Genomic DNA, 18,804 nt, shown 5'->3' with positions numbered 1-18,804 from the left:
CTAGAAATCAATAAAAACAAACACCAAAAAGAAAAAGGTAGCACAAGAAAAAAATACTGTTTTCTTTTAAAGGTACGAAAAAATGCTGAAACTTACAGAGAAACTTAAGGGTATACTGAGATACGGTTTTTACCTGACATACTGCCTAAACCGGACAACATACCATGTTGGCAAGAATGTGGAGAAGCAAGCACTCTCACATATTGCTCATGGGAGTATACATTTTTCAGCCCAAAGGAGAGTGGTTGGGCAACATTCAAGGACATTCACATTCTTGCAGTATCTAATTCAGAAATTTCTTTTCTAAGAAATGTGTATGATTCCTTGGTACACAGGCAAACATGCAAAAATATCATATGCAGGAGGTTATTCACAGTCACACTGTAATGGCATTTTAGAAATACCCTAAATATTCCCCAATAAAAATAGTGAAATATTATATAGCATAAAATAAAGAATTTGGAGGTTCTATCTATGTGCCAAGATAGAAAGATCTCCAATACAGATTGAGCAAAAAAAGGTAAGGGCCCCGAAGACTACATGCAGTCAGCACCTAATTTATTAAAAATGGGGAAATGAATGTATATTCACATTTTCTTATTTATGTATAAAGTTTGACTGAGAAGATACACAGGAATGAATAAAAAAACAATTGCCTTAAGGAACAGATAGAAAAAAACCAAAAAGGAATGGATGAAAGAGGGAGAATTATTACCATCTGCCCTTTGATACTTTCATATTTTTTAAACATAATAATGTCTGACCTATTGAAAAACAAAATTTGAATGAAACTATTTTTTAATATATTATATGTGCTGAGGATCAAACCCAGTGCCTCACATGTGCTAGGCAAGTGCTCCATCACTGAGCTATAACCCCAGCCCTGAATGAAACTATTATTAGTAAATCAAATAAGTAAAGGTCACTCTGGTTTGTATAGAGGGAAGAGATGTTGCTGGATTTTATTGTATTCCTTCTATTAAAAAAATAAATGAACCTACTCCTTAATGTCTCATGCCTCAAAAGTCCCCTTGTATTTGAGGACTGAGTAGACAGGGACTAATATCTAGGCAGTTGTCTCTCTGCAAAGCTGTCCAGTTTGCTGAGTACCTACTATGTGCCTTGCCGGGTCCTGAGTGCCTGGGAACTTGTAGGAAGGAAAGACCACCCACCCTGCCGTGAAGCTGGACCTCAGAATAGGAGTAGGAAAGGCTGGGGTACCACTGCTCCCAACCCTCCTCCCTCCATAGGGATCCCTGTCAAAGAGGCCACACAAAACACTGGCTGCTGAGAGATTCCTGGTGTAGGAATAGGAAGTGGAGCAGCCATGCTGGTGAGAATGGAGAAAAACAATAGTTGCCACAGGGTCCTGGCACCACCTCCTTCCAGCAGTCTAGCAACCTTTGTCCCCTACCCCCTTGGGGGGAAGGTCCCAGAGGAATGAGCCCTCTTTTTTTGCAGGGGGTACCAGGGATTGAATCCAGGGGTACTTAACCACTGAGCCACATCCCCAGCCTGCCCCCCTTTTTTGTATTTTATTTAGAGACAGGGTCTCACTGAGTTGCTTAGAGCCTTACTAAGTTGCTGAGGCTGGTTTGAACTTGCGATCCTCCTGCCTCAGCCTCCTGAGCTGCTGGGATTACAGACGTGTGCCATCTTGCCCAGCTATCGTCTTCTTTTTAATGAGACTCAAGACCCCACAGAGGAACAAAATTTGAATAACATCCTGTCTGGTGCCCAGGGATCTTTTGAGCTGCACTAACTTTTTCGGTCATACACAAAAAAGAAATAGAAGTCATTAACTCTTGCATAGGTGGTATTTGTGTGTAGGGAGTTAGAGTTTTGAGGAAATTCAGAGAGCAGAGAGGGAATGGGAGGAAAGTGACAAGAGTTGGGATTTCAGGCATTGGCAGCAGAAGAGCAGGAAGAAGTGTGTTGGGCTGGAGCCTCCCTGGGGCACAGTGCAGGCACAGCTACCTGCAGAACATGCTAGACCAGGTGGTCATTCTGGGCTGGTAGCTGGGCCAGCTTCTTCCCCAAGGACAAGCGATGACAGGAAGCAAAGGGGTGCAGCTGGGGCCAATGCAGGGGCAAAAGGGAGGTGGGAAGAAATGGGACACCCACCTTCCCTTTTTCCCTGAATAGATTAGGAACCTGAGCAGGGGGAAGGGCTGTGTCTGAGGGCCAGGAGGGCTCATGCAGAAACCTGAGCAAGAACTGTCTTGGGTTCAGGCCACCTTGGTACATTCTGATCTATCCCATATATACAAAAATCAGAGCAGATCCTTCCTGTGACATGACAAATACTTTAAAAGAGAGCGTTTTGAGGGCTGGCACCCAGGGCATCTTATCAAGTTAGGAGTTGTGGCCGGTGCTGAAGGAAGTCTGCCCAGGTTGAAGCAAGAGGCGCTAAGATGCCAGCTTTCAGAGCAGGAAACCCTGGTAACCCTGGTAACCTTCAAAACCCACTTGCCTTCTTCCCTCTCCCATTTACTTATTTGTGCAAGGATAAAGTAGTAGCAGAGCATGCACTTCCTAACTCACAGGGGTCTTCAGGGCATGAATGTCAATCACGAGCTGCTTTCCACACATACAGAAGCATTATTCTTGTTACTTCTGCTATTAATATTGCCACTTTGATCGTCTCACATCCATACGGACCTTGGAAAGGCAATTCTGGATATTAGAGCACAAAGGGGGAACTTGACTTAGCAGAGCCCAAAGAGCCTGCTGGCTGGCGATGGAACATTTGCAAGTGGGCAGGCAGGACTCCCTCCCTGGAACTCAGATTCCTCCTGTAGGAAATGCATGTAGTGATATTAAATACCTTCATCTTTCACACTGTTTATCCCATTAGTCCGTCAAACAAGCCCACAAACAGAGTGTGTTATTCTGATTTGACAGGTAGGGGATTGGCCAGGTGACTCTACAGGGCCATGCCATCATTAGTGAAAAACCCCAGGGCACCTGGATCCCAGCCCAGCATTTGTCCCTGCTTTCTTACCCCCAGCCAGAGGTGAGCCTTAACCACACACACTGCCAGGGCAGGGGTCAGGGAGACTGGCCTCAGCGGCTCGGCTTGGTTGGGCTCACTGTTCTTTCTGTAGTTCACAAGCATTTGCTTAGAGCAGCACATTTTATGTGCTCTCTTCTTTCCCAGAGTCCCAGCTGTAAACGGAAACAGGGTCATGGAAGCAAGGCAGGCAGGTCCTAAAGCACTTCCTGCCCCACCTCTGCACTCAGGCCCGGGTCCCTGGCGGTGGCTGGAGTTCAAGTTCAAATGCCAGAAGGTCATAAGCATGGCCCTTCCTGCTCTCTGCATGCAGGGGAATGGATGTTCTTTGCAAGACCCCCTTTTAGCCCAGAGTGGCTGCTGAAGGAGGCCCAGGGTGGGAATGTCCATCTGGACAGTCTAGATTCTTTCTTCTACAAACCGAGGCCTTGGGTTTCCAGGCTTGGGTGGTAGAGAAATTTTTACTTAGAACCCCAGGTTTCATATTCCATAGAACCCCAAAGTGTAAAACAAAGCAGAGGGGAGCCATACTGGCTGAGGCTGGCATGCCCCCCACCATGGCCCTCACCTTCTGTACAGAACTATCCACAGCCTCTAAGCCTAGGTTATTGCAACCAGTTCCTCCCCTCAGCTTGCCACCCATGGAAGACTGATGCTGTACACACAAGGTGCTCCTCTAGGTAGGGCATCTGTCACTGTGGGCATGGATTTCAGACCCCTCTTCCTGGCATTTGAGGCTCTCTGAGGTTGGTCCCAACATACTTGTCTTTCCTCACCATTCAGACCCAATTCTGTGGTCTCTTTAGCACCTTTTGCATCTACCTCCTCTCCCTCCCACCTTCTGTCCTCATGGTCTATCCAAACCAAGCCTCTATACAGACTTGAGCCACTGCTCCCTAGAAGCCCTCACTGCCTGCACCAGCCATCTGTGCTCTCCTCTTCTGAAATCCAGCAGCTCACATACTTCATGCCCTGCAAAAGTAGCACCTGAGCCAGGTGCAGGGATGCACACCTGTAATTCCAGAGATTTGGGATGCTGAGGCAGAAGGATCTTAAGTCCAAGGCTAGCTTCAGCAACTTAGTGAGACCCTCAGCAATTTAGTGAGACACTGTCTCAAAATAAGAGGTAGAGCGGCTCTGGGTTCAATCCTGGTACTAAAAAAAAAAAAAAAAAAAGTGCCTGATTCTTGGGTGATGTTAATATGTACTAATGTCACCATGTGTCCCTCTGCTGATTAACTCATGACAGATTGAGGATAAGCTGCCCCTTTCTCTCAAAGGAAGGTCTAAATAATATGAATTTTAATGCATGGCAGGTCTTTGGTAAATAGCTACTAACTTTAATCTATTAAGCTGCAGTGGTCTTGATATGTTTCTGGGATTGTGGAAGCCCCTTTTTCATGCTGAGGAGAATGGCAGCACTCTCCACAGTCGACCAACATGAGAGACCCCTGGACTGAGATTGATTTGGGGCAGGTCACCCCTGTCAGGACTTTCTCTTCTGAAGATTTCCCTAGGATGTGCACATCTCTTCAACTCAAGAAGACCCTATCAGGGTGAATGAGACATTAACCATGCAGCCTTGGCCTGTCTTACAGGGATTTGAAACTGGACAACATTCTTCTAGATGCAGAAGGTCACTGCAAACTAGCCGACTTTGGGATGTGCAAGGAAGGGATTCTGAACGGCGTGACAACCACCACATTCTGTGGGACTCCCGATTACATAGCTCCGGAGGTAAGACCTGTATGTGAACGGCCACCTCCTCCTGGTGAGGCAGGGGTCATCATGCTCTGGGGTCATCTAGTAATGCCTTCTCCTAGCACTACCAGGATGGATTCCAGGAGAGAGTGGGGGGCGGGGGGTTAAAGGTTCACTGATCTCAATAAAGATATGGTGGTGACTGGAGGAGGATGGGTCAGCTAAGTGACAGGCCTGTATCTGGGCAGGGTCTCACTGAGCATCACTCCCCATCCTAGTCCCCAGTCACCAATAAAAGTAGGACTAAGACAAATTGTTGACTTTCATCATCATTTTCACTTCTTAATAAGCACAATAAAAAGCACCATAGAAAAAGGCAGCCATTTGCTTTATCAGCTGTAACTTGCCGTCAGTGAAACCAGGAATCACCCACCATTTCCCCTCAGTGTCAGATCCACCTAGTGGGAAGGCAGGATGGAGCGAGAAGAGGACATTATAAGCAGAGATCAGAGACATTCATTTTTAGCATCACCAGTGGGTCACCTTGTATGTTGTTTGGGTGTTTTGCTCATCGGGAAGGGCTTGTTTGCTTTGAATCCTTCCAATCTTGCCTAACCCAAGAGAAACATAGTGTTTGTGGATGATTCAGATTTAAGCTAGGCCTATCATGACACTTAATCAAAATGATCTTGATAGCTCTGAGACATGTAAGATGGGAAGGAAGCACCAATCTCATTAAGCATTGCACATTCGGAGAGATATTAGCACATTCGGATTTCATTTTCTCCTAATAGGCATTGTTTGAGTACTTGCTAGATACAAGCAGCGTTGGGGTAAAAAATTGACTGAGTTGGGGTAAAAAATCTCCTTCTCCTAAGGAAACTTTTGGCCTAGAGGGAGTGACAGATAAGTCAACAGGTAATTAAGCAGAATAAATCGGTATATAAAAAAGATGGTATCCTCAGGGACTTGGGAGGGCTTCTTTGGAGCACCTGAAGGATGAACTGAATTGTAAAGAATAATGATTTCCTGTGGCTGTAGGGGTGGGAGAACATCCATGCAAACAAGAGGATCAGAAAAGAAACAGAGTCGGGGTAGAAGTTCTGAATCCTTTCAAGGCAGAGTATGTGTTTCCAATCTAGGTACTCCCAGGATCCAGCACACAAATCAGGTTCTTAGTAATGGTTGGTTGAATGAATGATTGGGAACTTGGATATTTCAACATGAACAAAGGCCAAGGAATAAAAACACTTTGGTCTTTTTAAGGAAAGTTAAATAGTGTAGCATGAGCAGAGGTTCCTTAGCATTTGTAATAATGAACAAGATTAGCTAAAGGGCCTAGGGATATGGCTTGATTCTGTAAGAACTGGGGACCCACTAAGGGTTGTTCTGGAGGAAGGTCCTAATCAGACCTGTCCCAGGAAGAAGAATGGCAACCACAGTACAGATCAGAAGACAGAGAACAAGGGATGGACAGCTGAGGGTCTTCACAGGCCAGACCACAGCTGGGGAGGCCTGGGGAGGGCCTAGAAGTGAGACAGGTGAGTTGTAATAGGTAAATTCTCTTTAGAGCCTTAATATTCTAAGAGATCCAAACAGTAACAATTTTGATCTCTCTGCTAGTCTTTTCGCTTGAACCTTCAAGAAGAGATAAATGGAAGTGAGAACACTCCATTGGGACCTGGTTTTCCCATCTTCCTCATTTACTTATTTATTTTGGAACCAGGGATTGAGCTTGGAGGCATTCAACCTCTGAGCCACATCCCCAGCCCTATTTTGTATTTTATTTAGAGACAGGGTCTCACTGAGTTACTTAGTACCTCGCTTTTGCTGAGGCTGCTTTGAACTCTCATCCTCCTACCTCAGCCTCCTGAGCCTCTGGGATTACAGGTGTGTGCCACTGTGCCCTGTCCTCATTTATCCTTTATCATGACAATGCTTGGTTCGAATTCCTCTGCATCCATGTCAGAATGGAAGGATTGACACTCCAGTGTAGTATTTAAGGACCCCACCCAAGACAAACCTCACTTTACAATGGACAAAACACCCATTCAGCCCAAAGCACCCCACTGAGGAGACTCTGATATGTGTTTATAATGAGGTGCTGCCACTCTTCCTTCCTGCTCTATCCAGCATGCCCACTGCACAGGATCGCCATGACACCAGAAATGGCAGACATCCCTGGTCTTATGGCAGGCAGAGTACAGCTGATAAAGTAAGGGGTCACTGTCTTTATCAAGGGCTAGTGAAAAGATTAAATAAAATTATCCCTCCAGGGGCTGGGGATGTGGCTCAAGCGGTAGCGCACTCGCCTGGCATGCGTGCGGCCCGGGTTCGATCCTCAGCACCACATACAAACAAAGATGTTGTGTCCGCCGATAACTAAAAAATAAATATTAAAATTCTCTCTCTCCCCCCCCCCTCTCTCTCAAAAAAAAAAAAAATTATCCCTCCAAAGTTCTTAGCATGGTGCCTGGCCCACAGTGACCCCTGGCTTACTGGTGGCTCCATTATCTTCATTGATAGATTATGTAATGAGGCAAGAAAAACATGCCAGAATGCCCCCATGTGCCCTTGATCCCTTGATGAAGTAAGTCCTGAGACTTCTGAGCCTTTGGTTCCTGTCTTTCAAATGAGAATCTTCATGCTGACCCTGCCCATCTCAGCAGGGTGTTTTGAGAATCTGATGAGATTAAAGCAGGGGCGTGTTTCTGAAGGCACAGCCTCTATTCAAATAAGAGAGTCCAACCCTGAAACCAGAGCCATCTTCTGAGGGTTCAGCTCAGCCTACAGCTTCTCTTCCACCACAAACACTTGGCTAGCTCCTCTGGCCCACCTCTCCTTTCTCCATGCCTGGCCCTGTTCCCCAGGAAGTGGCCGCCCATCCTGGGCAACACCTAGTGTCATTAGGCCCAACACCTGCCCTGTCTCCTACCCCAGCTCTGACCTACTCGAGGGATTGGCTGCCATGCCAGATCCTCCCATGGCTTACAAAGCCTTGCCCTCTCACCAGCTCTGTTGCCAACATGAAATTAAGAGCAGGTAATTAGACCCAAGCACGAAAGACATTTAATAAATGCCACTCAAAACAAGAAGACTCTGAAGGGGTTGGGGAAGGGTAGATAGGATCACTCTGTGGTTCTCACAGCACCATCTTTCGTCTTAGCACACACGAACCACCTGGAGGTCTTGTCACCACTCCGCAGAGGCACAGACCCCAGCTGTCCCACCTCCCTGAGGCTAAAGTGGGGCCATCTTATCACATAAAGCCCCCCTGAACCCAGGAGTTAACAAGTTACACCCAGTAAGATACACACAGCGGTAGATATAAAAATTATATATCACACAATATTATATATTCTTGAGCACTGGAATGGGCTGGTCATGATGGCGGGCTCAGAAGAATGCTAGAACCCTTGCTCCGGTGCTTTAGAAAGCCCTGGGGAGACAGCTGACCTTGGAAACAGCTAAAAATGCAATAACATGTTTGAAGCACTTGCATATCTTAGGAACTGGCAGGGACTTCAGGAGATAGGAGAAAGAGCTGAGGAAATCCAGGAACGCTTTTTGGAGGAGAATAGGGCATAACCATGACCTCAAAGGACAGAAACTGGTAGTGCCAATAAGCCGTGGTGAACCAGGTGAGGTGCTGGATCTCACAAGGTTGAGAAGGAGCTGACTTTGACTTTGGAACAGAGTGGAATCAATGGCTCCTCAGGGTGGTGGGACCAGTAGCTCTGACCTTACAGATACAACGCACTAATCCCTTGGCAGTTCTATAGGTACTATCGAAGCAGATGACTAGCCCCAAATAATTTAGAGTTGGCTGCATTTCTTACTTCTTTTTCATTCCTAATTGAGAAGATTCCTAAACTGCATGAGTGTTTTAGATGCTTTTACTCAAGTCTTCCTATTTACTCCCCAGCAATTTAGGATTGCTCTGGAAGAATGTTCTAGCATGTCATGTATGCATTTAATCTAAGTGATTTTGACTCTGTACATTTGGACAGAGGAAAAGAGAGAGAGAGACCAAGAGAGCATCAGGAAGACCAGTAACTATTGCCAAAGACAAAGTTGTACCAGACAATCAAAAAGATAATTGGGCTCTGGCTATGGAAGTAAGGAGAACATTCATTCATGAGGCTGATCTCAAAAAAAAAAAAATGGAAGGGGTCTGGGGATTGTTAGAGGCAGGTAAATGAGGAGTTCATCAGTGAGTCTCGCAGGAGTCATGAGGAACAATGGAGATGGGTCTATGTAGAGCAGAGTGGGTCCTTCGTGGGTAGGAGACAAAGGAGATGGGAAGGCTTATTTTCTGTAATTTCCTTCCCAGGAGCACAGGGCCCAGGTAAATCCAACATTGTCACCATTTAGGGACAGACTGAGATTCCTGTTACCTTTCCCTGGGTGGACTGAGCATGCCAAGGGGCTGTGTGAGATAGAGACCTGAATCGGCCACTCACAGCTTGCTTGGGTCTCTCTCAGTCTGCATCTTTGCTCTCCTGACCCTGATTTTAGTGTTGAGATATGCATTTTTTTAAAACATAACCCTGAATGCAAATCAAGGACTTCATCTGGAGCTCAGAGAAGCAGCCATTTGTTCCCACTGAAGGATAGACTATTGGAGAGGTGACAGTCAGCCTCTGACAAAGTGCATCCCAGCCCACTTCTTGGAGCTTGCTGCTTTAGACGCCCCAGCCCCCAGGTAACCCGACAGGGCTCCACGCTGTAGGGGAGTGAGTCAGAGATGCAGACCTCCCCATGGGCATTGGTGGCACGGGTGTTGCATTGGGTGGGGGACATTCTTTGGTGTGGTCCCTAATGTTGCCTGTTTTCTGAACAGATCCTGCAGGAGTTGGAATATGGCCCCTCAGTGGACTGGTGGGCCCTGGGAGTGCTGATGTATGAGATGATGGCTGGGCAGCCCCCCTTTGAGGCTGACAATGAGGACGACCTGTTTGAGTCCATCCTCCATGATGATGTGCTGTACCCAGTCTGGCTCAGCAAGGAGGCCGTCAGCATCTTGAAAGCCGTGAGTCATTGCCCCTGACCTGCCCCTGGGGCTCCTTGCCCCCCACCACACACGCACATAGACCCCCCCAACACCTCTTCTCACCACTGGATGAGAGACGAGTTAAAACAGCCCCCGTGGGGAGTTCAGGCAGGGTTCAGACACTGCTGCAGAGAAGGGGGCCTGGGACAGTGGCTCTGCTTGTGGGAAAGGGACAGCGTGTGTCTGGGTTTCCTGAGATGGTACACTATGTGCGTCTGTGTCCCCCAGCATCTCAGAGGGAACAGATCCAGCCCAGCCTGGGTCATCCCCTCTGCTCCTCACACTCAGGCTAAGTCCGCCTGCTTCTCTGCCACCAGAGAGAGGCCTGTCTGCATTGAAGCCTCCTCTGCAGAAGAGAGAGGAGTGAAAGGCAGGGAGGACAGCCCAGCTGGTGTCCATGACAGCATCACAATGCCTAAGTAGCCAACCAGAAAAGATGATGTCCACTCAAGGTCCGGGCAGCCATGCTGTATTCAGACACAGTGGAGCCTGTCCCTGCCCTGCCAATGACCCCTCACGGGTGAAAAACTGTACTTTCTCAACATAGCCATTTCTGCAATGTAATGACATTGGTACCAGGTCTAGTAAGTGATGTTCCCTCCGTGCAGGGATGGCAACCAGTTTGCCCAAGGTCACCTTGCTGGGCTGAAGCGGGGCGAGGGTGACAGTCCTGGAATCTCGATTTCCAGTCCTGGCTTCTTTCTTCTATCAGGATGCTCCAAAGCACAGCAGTTGAACAGGTCGCATCCACCAAACCTGCCATATTCGAAAACTCTGTGTTTCATCATTTGCTTTCCTTGTTCGTTTCATGACTCCCAATCTTTACTTAATCACACATATTCTATGAAGAAATTATCAGTCCCTATAATAGATGGGAAATCAGCATCACTTGTCTTAATTAATTAATTAATTCGTGTGAAAAGTTTAACCAGATGTAAAATCCTTGAGCAGGTTTCTGGGGCACACACACACCTGCCTCCGTTGCTTCACCCCCTGTTCCTCCTCGGCCTCCTGTGGCTCCCTGTGGCTCCGGGACCCCTGGCCTTGGTGCCTCCCAGCCACATTCACTGACGCAGCTGAGCTCCTCTGTGTTAAAGGCCCTCTTTGTCCTTGCGCTCTGGCACTTGGCCCTGTTCTCCCTGGCATTTGGGCAGCTTCTCCACTCCTTTGCTTCCTCTTCCTCTGCTGCCCCTGCATGTGGGGACACATCAGTGGATGTTTTCAAGTGTTGGCCCCAGAGCGACTTCTCAACGAGGCTACTCTGTCCTCCCCCAGCCCTTGAAAAAATAAAACTTGTGTACCCTCTTCTCTGTGCCCTCCCTCCTGCTCCATTTATTCCTGATAGCATTTTCCACTTCCCAGTATTCTCTGTGAATTATGTATTGTGTTTATTTTTATGTTTAGCACTTTTCTTCCATGAGAAGGTAAGCTCCATGAGGGCAGGAGTTTTTGTCACTTTATTTCATGGCTGCACCTGAGGCCTGAGGCACACTGCAGGCGCTGCCAGAGATTCTTTGAAACATGGAAGGCAGCAGCTTTTAGCGCTCTGCTTCTTGCTTTTGCCACAGATTGCAAAGTTCAACCAAGTAGGCGATGGAACAGTTGACCTGGTTTAGGTAGGTAGCAGACTAAGTTAGGGAGCACTCACCTACCTCAGTGGTGTCCATTCCCTGGCTGCTGGCTTTCAAAGCCTGAAATCCAGATTTTTTTTGGGGGGGGGTGGTGGTGGCATTGGAGGCTAGGAAGCTACCAGGGATTGAACTCAGGGACACTAGACCACTGAGCCACATCCCCAGCCCTATTTTGTATTTTATTTAGAGACAGGGTTTCGCTGAGTTACTTAGCACCTCGCTTTTGCTGAGGCTGGCTTTGAACTTGTGATCCTCCTGCCTCAGCCTCCTGAGCTTCTGGGATTATAGGCGTGCGCCACCTTGCCTGACTAAAATCCAGATTTTTATGTAAAATCTCTCCATGTTAAATGATTATAACTCGTTGAATTAGAAGAAAGTCAGGAACCCTCGCATGGTCACTCTGGAGAGCCAGTCTTTGGCCCCTGCCCTTACCAGTTCCTTGCTGATGTCACTCATTAGCTCATTGGATCCCTTCATGAGTGAAGTCTGTCATGCATGGCTCTTTCTTCAGGACTGAGCCCTGGTTCTCCTCTGTCCCTGGGCTCGCCCATAGCCCAGTGCTCTCCCCTTCTTCCCCTGTGCTCTGCACCAGCAACGTCAATGAAGCCCACAGCTCAGGGCTGTGTTCCAGCCACACCCACTTGCAGTTTGCAGGCCCATGTTCTCAGTTCCCTCCTCCACACCTCCACCCAGCTGTCCAGAGGCCCCTCATATTCAGTGCAACCCCAGACTGAGCTCATGATTACCCCCTCAAATCTGCATGCTCCCAAGCTCCCTGGCTCAGTAAATGACACCCCACCCTCCTGCCTGCAGAGCTGGAAATGTGGGCGCTCTGCTTGACATCACCTTCTCTTCCTCCAACAGCCTGTCAATCAAGGCCTTCTCCCTCTGAAAATGTTTCATTCTGGTTACGTTTCTCTGTGCTCCACCTCTACCACCTGAGTTCAAGCTGTCCTTTGGGGAACTGCAGGATCTCCTCACAGGGCCCCCTGCTGCCTTCTTGCCATCTCTGTCTTCAAGCATCTCGGACCTCATGCCCTATTTAAAATTCAGCCTTGACCCATATCTTCAATGAAGCCTGCAAGATCACACAGGGGACCCTGGCTACCACCCTGCCATTCTCCCTCAGGGGCTCTGCTCTGGCACATTGGCCCGAGTGCCTGTGCTTTCCTGCTCTGCACCCCTGCAGCCAGCCTACTGCCTGTCCACTCTCCACCTCCTCCTTTTGCCTGGGTACTTCTTGCTCCTCCTTCGGGTCTCCTTCTTAATGTTGCTGCCTTAGGGAACCCTTCGCCAACTTCCCTGCTTCAGAGGGGCCCCTCCCTGTTATAGGCTGGCAGCCGGCTGGGCTTCTCTTGTGCCATTCACCACAATTAATTGATTCTCTTGGGTGATTACTGGTGTCTCTCGGCCTCCTTTACTCTTCTGCATGCTCCAGGAGGACCCGGAGCGTGTCCCTTGTATCCTCAAGTGATGGCATCCCCATCACCATCCCAGCTCCTGGGGAAGAATGGAGACTGACGTGTCGGCAGGAAGGAGAGAGGGGATTTTAACCAACGAGTCCTGAGCACCTGCCAGGCCAGCACTCAGCTGGTACCCACAGGGGGCTCTGGGGGCCTCACATTTCTCTAGCCTCTTCCATGTTGACTTCCCTTCACGAGCCTTTGGCAGAATGACCTCCCACAAGAGGGAATCTGGCTTAGGGGACTGCACCATCCAACTTTGCAAAATGAATTCTGTTCTTTCCTCTAGTTTATACATAGGGCTTTGCTTGTGTCATTATTTGCTTGCTGTTTGGAATAGGTTTTATTTTTTTGTTTTGTTTTGTTTTTTAAAGGGAAATGTATAAAGTGGGATGCAAGGAAAGTTCTCTGTATCATTCCTTCTCCCATCTGCCTGTTTCTCACACCTACCTGTGAGTGATTCTGTTTTTAGATTTTTATAGACCCTTCCAGAATTTCCTTAGGTATATGCAAGCAAATGCAGATACCAATTCTTATTTCTTTACCTTTTTTAGACAGACTTTCAAAAGCTGTTGCGTGTATTTTGTTTTCCTCCCAATGAGGGATCTTGCCTTTTCCCTTCAATGGCATCTCTTGACAGATGTGTCTACTTTCATTACCCCTGTTCCTTCACTGTGGAGCTGCCGTGTGAGGGCAGCTGCCATGAGGCTCCACCACAGAGGACCTTCGCCCTCTTGGGGAAGAGATGGGAGCTTTCTCCTGCTCTCGTTCCCAGAGCCCCATCTGGTTCCAGGTCAGCTGATGGGCTGAGGAATGGCCTGTAGCACCCACAGCAGCCAGGACACCATGTCCCACCAAGCGGCACCACCCCGCCCCCCAGCCCTGACACAACCCATGAGCCTTCCTGCCAGCACAGTGGCAAAGCTGCTCACTCTGGCTGACGGAGCAGCAGTTCTCCACTGGGGGCCATGTGTGTCTGCCCAAGGCCCATAGTCAGCAATGCCTGGAGAGATTTTTAGCAGACACAACTCAGGGTGTGAGAGGGTTGCTTCTGGCACGTGAAGGGCAAAGGCCAGAGTTGCTGCTAAACAGCCCACGACACACAGGAGAATTCCTGCTACAAAGAAGTATCCGGTCCGAAATGTCAGGAGCACTGAGGTTGAGAAGCTTTGACTGGGAGAATTCAGAACCTAGAGGTCACAACTGTGTTAGCTGGTTAGTGTCTGCAAGCAGAGTCTCTGGCTCAAGGGAGACTTCCTAGGATGTATGTCCTCCTGAACCTCCACACTTCCCCTCCCAGGAGAGGGGCCAGGAAGAGCTGAGTAGGTGAAGAAGACTCTTCTACTCCCCCGGCCTTGGAACACTCCACTTCCTCACATTGTCACTTGGTTTTAGAGCCAGACCAGGTTTTCTGTTACTCTGGCTACTGGGCTGTGTCTCTGAGGACAGCTGCCGGTGTGAAAATGGTGTAAAACTCTAGAGAAGGCCTTTTGCCTCACAGAGTCATGCAGTGCTCAACCTGGGCAACCACACGCGGCTATCATGCAGTCTCTCTTCCTCAGCATAGTGACCTAAGGCCCAAGCTTCAGCCTCCAATTCACTCATTACAGTTCACTGAGCTCACAGTAGGAGGCAGACATGAAGCCAGGTGCTGGGCAGATGGGACTGATTTCCAAATCCCAGAAGTCACCAAGGGAAAGATATATTTAGATGAATGACAATTTAAGTAAACCAGAAATATGAGGCCCAAGGGATCGACAGAGAAGAGAATCTGGAGAAGCTCCCAGAGGAGGCAGCATTTTGACTGGTTGGTAGAAAATGCCTGAGGACTGGAGAGGTTAGAGGATGCAAAGGGTTGGCAGGGTGCAGATGAGAAGCTGCTCAATTAAAGTAATGTTTACCAACCTCTGACCCATTTACTAGAAATGAATTCCCCTGGTGTGTGGGTCACAGGACACCATCTAGAAAGGACAAAGTACATCAGTATGGTTTCACATGTAAGCACTGAAAATCAGTAGCCTTTTGTTTTCTTGTTTTGTTATCTCTTGAACCTACATTGACACTTCATGTAGATTGGAAATTCGGATATTTGAAAAGGGAGAAGGGGCCAGATCTGGAAAAGGAAAGGGACAGGAGGTATGATTTTGCGTGCACATGCATACCTGGTCGTCTTTCTTTCCTTAACCTCAAAAAGGAATTGCTGTCTCACTTAGTCACCTTGATGGGAAGACTTGAATCTGAGGGGGTATCTGAGAGTGAGCAAGAACCTGAGATCCTCATCTCAGCTTGCTAGCTATGCGACCTTGACCCAGTTAATTATTCTGTGCCTCAAGCACCTCTTTTATAAAGTAGAGATAATAATAGTATGTCATGGGACTGTGTGAGGATGAAATGAATTAACATAAACGCTATCTTTAGAATGGAGACTGGACACACACTACGTCCATGTGCACGCTCAGAATGCCCTGAGAAAGGAAGCCCCTCAAACCACAAGATTAAAAACACCGTCCTGGGAGGTGGTATGGAGGATGTCACCTGGGCTGACTTCTGGCTCTTGCCTGCAACCTGTGTCTACCGAGGCTCTGTGGGTAATTCTGTGTTGTGTCCCCCTCCCTGCAGTTCATGACCAAGAACCCCCACAAGCGCCTGGGCTGTGTGGCTGCGCAGAACGGTGAAGACGCCATCAAGCAGCACCCCTTCTTCAAGGAGATCGATTGGGTGCTCCTGGAGCAGAAGAAGATCAAGCCGCCCTTCAAACCGAGAATTGTAAGTGGAACCACGAGCACCCTCTACCCCGTGGGTGGGGCCCCGCACTGGTGCACAGGTGGCGCGTGCCCCCAAAGGGTGTTGTGGGGCACGTTTCACGGCCTAAGCGACTTGGGCAGGAGGCGGCCCAGAGACCCACCTAAGAGAGTCTCTTGGGCCCTAAGCACTGACGGCCGAGAATCCATAACCAAGATGTTGGCCCCAGGAGAACACTTGTTATTCCAGTTGAGGTTTATTTCTTTATTTTGATTTAAAAAAATCACAAATGATGCTGGTTTCCTGTGATCGGTAGAGATACAAGATAGATGGGGTTGTTTTTTAAGTTAGTTTATTTAAATGCTGGTCATGGTCACTATGTGCCACTAGCACCCAGTGTGCGCTGGGACCTGCGGGGAGTGTCCCCTGTGGAGGGCTGTTGCCGTACACCCTGTCCCAGAGCCCCTTCTCGGCCCCGCTCTCCTCCCTGTGCCTTCTGTCACCCACAGCCCCAGAGCCTTAGGCCTGCTGCTTTGGCGGTCACCACAGTGGGTAGTGAAGGGTCTTGCAGCTCAGAGGTTGGAAAGAGGAGGAGGGCTTTCCTTGGAAAACAAGGGCCATGTCTTGACTGTGGCCTTCTGCTGAAGTTGAGTGAGGCCCTGCGTGCTCCTGAGAGGAAGGAGAAAAGCAGAGACTGAGTGTGTGTGCACGTGTGCAGGTGTGTGTGTGTGTGTGTGTGTGTGTGCATGTGTGTGTACGTGTACAGGTGTGTGTGTGTGTGTGTGTGTGATCTTAATTCTGTGATTTTGTTTTGAGAATTGGGGTGGCCACCTGGTGGGTTTCCTATGAGTTTAAGGAGTGGGATGATGAAAAGTAAAAGGGAAGAGTCTATTAGGCAGAAGGCTAGAGCTAGGGGACTGGGGTCCCAGACAGGGAAGACCTAAGGTCACCCAGTGGGCCCTCAGCCACTGCATCCTATCAGAAGAGCCCTCCCTTCCCACTTCCAAGTACAGAAAAGACCCTCAGGGAATTGGTGGATCTGCAGAGAATTCCACTCCACCTGAGGGGGCTTCTGGGGAGCCATTACTGGTAGTGCTGCAATTCTGAGAAATGTTCCAAGGGTCCCTTGAACTGATGGGTGCGGTCCTAGCCTCAGCCAGACTAGAGTGAGGTGAGTGAACCAAGCCTGGACCCCCTGTCCTGTCTCTGTCCCTCATGTGCTTCCTCCTTTGGTTTGCATGTTTTGGGGGGAGCACACAGTTTGAGACAGGCTAGACTTAGGTTCTTTGCTCACATCTCCTCCACTCTGGCCCATTTCTCCATAGCTCTGGGCCCCCAGCACCAGGCCTGTGCTGAGGGTTTGGGAGACGAGGAAGGTTTAGGGCTCCATCCCCTTCAGCTGACTGCTCCTCCACTACCACGGGGCTCACTGCAGGCACTAGCCTGCCTGAGGGCTGAGGATGGGGGCCTCACAGAGTGGTCTTGAAGGACAAAATTGATTGAGCCTCTGACCCAGTGGAAGAAGTGGGTCACCAAAGATCTTGCTGAGAAAAAAGAAAAAAATTAAAGCTTGAGATCTAAGGGTGAATTTTAATTCAGACTTAATCTAAGTTAATTCAACCCAAAGGAAAATGAGAAGTGGAGCTAAGGAGAGCCCAGGCCCAATGAACAGAAAACCAGAATGAGATCATGGCTGATCAGATGTCAGCGCCCATCTACAAAATGGCACGAACTTACATGGAGACTCTAGGCCAGCAAACCCCCTTTCAACTAGGTTTGAGGAGCACCCCACCCCAGGTGGGCCAGACAGGGATGGAGCGGCCCCTCCCCGTGGCATAGGGTGGAGGTAAGCAGGGGAGTGAGCTGGTGTGGCCAGAGGAAGCCAGAGAGTCTCTAGAGAGACCTGGGAGGGAGGAAAGAGGGGAGAGCTTTATAAGGCGTTTCAACCTGTGGATTCCTGGAGCTGAGTCTCTCCCTGGGGTATAGTAGGTATCAGGACCTTGATTGCCACAGGCCTGACCTAGTTTTCACTCAACTCCAGTGGAGGCACCTGCCCTGGGATTTCAGCAGTTCTGAGAGGCTCAGGGCTCCAGGGCCCTGGTCCCAGCAGCTCCTCACCAGCTTCCGGCCTTTACACTGAGACTAGGTGCCCATTGAAGCTGCAGAGCTTCTAAGAGGAGTCACACTTCGATCAGCGCCCATCCTCCATGGAGCCTGGGAAGAATGAGGGGAGGGACCTGAGAAACAGGTGCAAGGAGACTGTGAGCCCAAGGGCCATGCAGAACCCATGCAGAGGAAAGAGGAGGAGAGGGTGGAAGGGACAGAAGAGGCTGGCATGTGACTTCTTCCAATAGCGTGTAAGCTTCACCTTCAGACAGGCAGGGAGTCCTTCAGGTGTGAAAGTGCTCCTCTGGGCAAAGGTATGAGAAACCTCCCAGAAACAGCAGTGTCAAAGGGGTTAGATGGGATTCCACCTCCCCTGGGCCTCTGGAGCACAGGGACCAGGGCTTCCCTTCCTTGGGCATCATGAGAACCCATGCCTGGGACTGGAGAGCAGGGCTCTGCACACTTCCTTTGCTGGGGTGCTCAGGTGGGCTTCTGGTGGCTTCCCCACTCCCTGAGAGGTTGACCAAGAGAAAGGATGTGGGCCATCCAAAAGCTCCCAACAATGTGTCTTGATCAGTTTCCTGAAGACTTCCTCACCGTCGCCATGGAAACCGTCTCATATGCATCCTGTTGCTCTGTCCCCCAAACCTCCACAGTTATCCTTGATGCTGGGCTGGGGCCAGGGAAAGGCTTTATCAGGCTGGTTCAAGTTCAGTTGGGAGGAAAGGTTTAGAACGTCTTGGAGGAAGTGTGCAACGTTGTGCAAGTGGTGTTTCTGGCCACACTTTGAATCACGTCAGTTCTTACAGAGCACCCTACTGAGGTCTTTAAAGACTTCGATTTAAATATCTTATCACATTCACATCCTTGGGGCCTGAGATTTCTCGCACAAGAAATATAGAAATTGGCAAAGGAAAGAATAACTAGTTTGCATCTAGTTAGCTTCAGGAAGGTGTCTCCACTCGGTCCCTTGGTTGAAAACTTTCCTGAAATGTGGAAACAGCACCAGCATGCGCCATCTGTGGGCTTCAGTCTAGCAGAAACAAATGTTAAGTTAAAAAAAAAAAAGCCACTGCAGTGATAGGTATACTGTAT

General features: G+C 48.9%; 1 protein-coding gene across 2 annotated transcripts in view; it reads left to right on the top strand.

Moving 5' to 3' along the window:
• Positions 1-18,804, top strand: part of Prkce (protein kinase C epsilon) — a 492,097-nt gene that overhangs the window by 450,400 nt on the left and 22,893 nt on the right. For both annotated transcript variants that reach the window (XM_015479707.2, XM_048804447.1), the window contains exons 12-14: positions 4,612-4,750; positions 9,558-9,746; positions 15,481-15,627. In XM_015479707.2, the coding sequence (XP_015335193.2) occupies positions 4,612-4,750; positions 9,558-9,746; positions 15,481-15,627 (475 nt within the window). The remainder of the gene's footprint in view (positions 1-4,611; positions 4,751-9,557; positions 9,747-15,480; positions 15,628-18,804) is intronic.

Source organism: Marmota marmota, unplaced genomic scaffold (assembly GCF_001458135.2).
Source record: "Marmota marmota marmota unplaced genomic scaffold, marMar, whole genome shotgun sequence".
NCBI lineage: Eukaryota > Metazoa > Chordata > Mammalia > Rodentia > Sciuridae > Marmota > Marmota marmota.
This window is presented reverse-complemented; position numbering and strand designations above follow the sequence as displayed.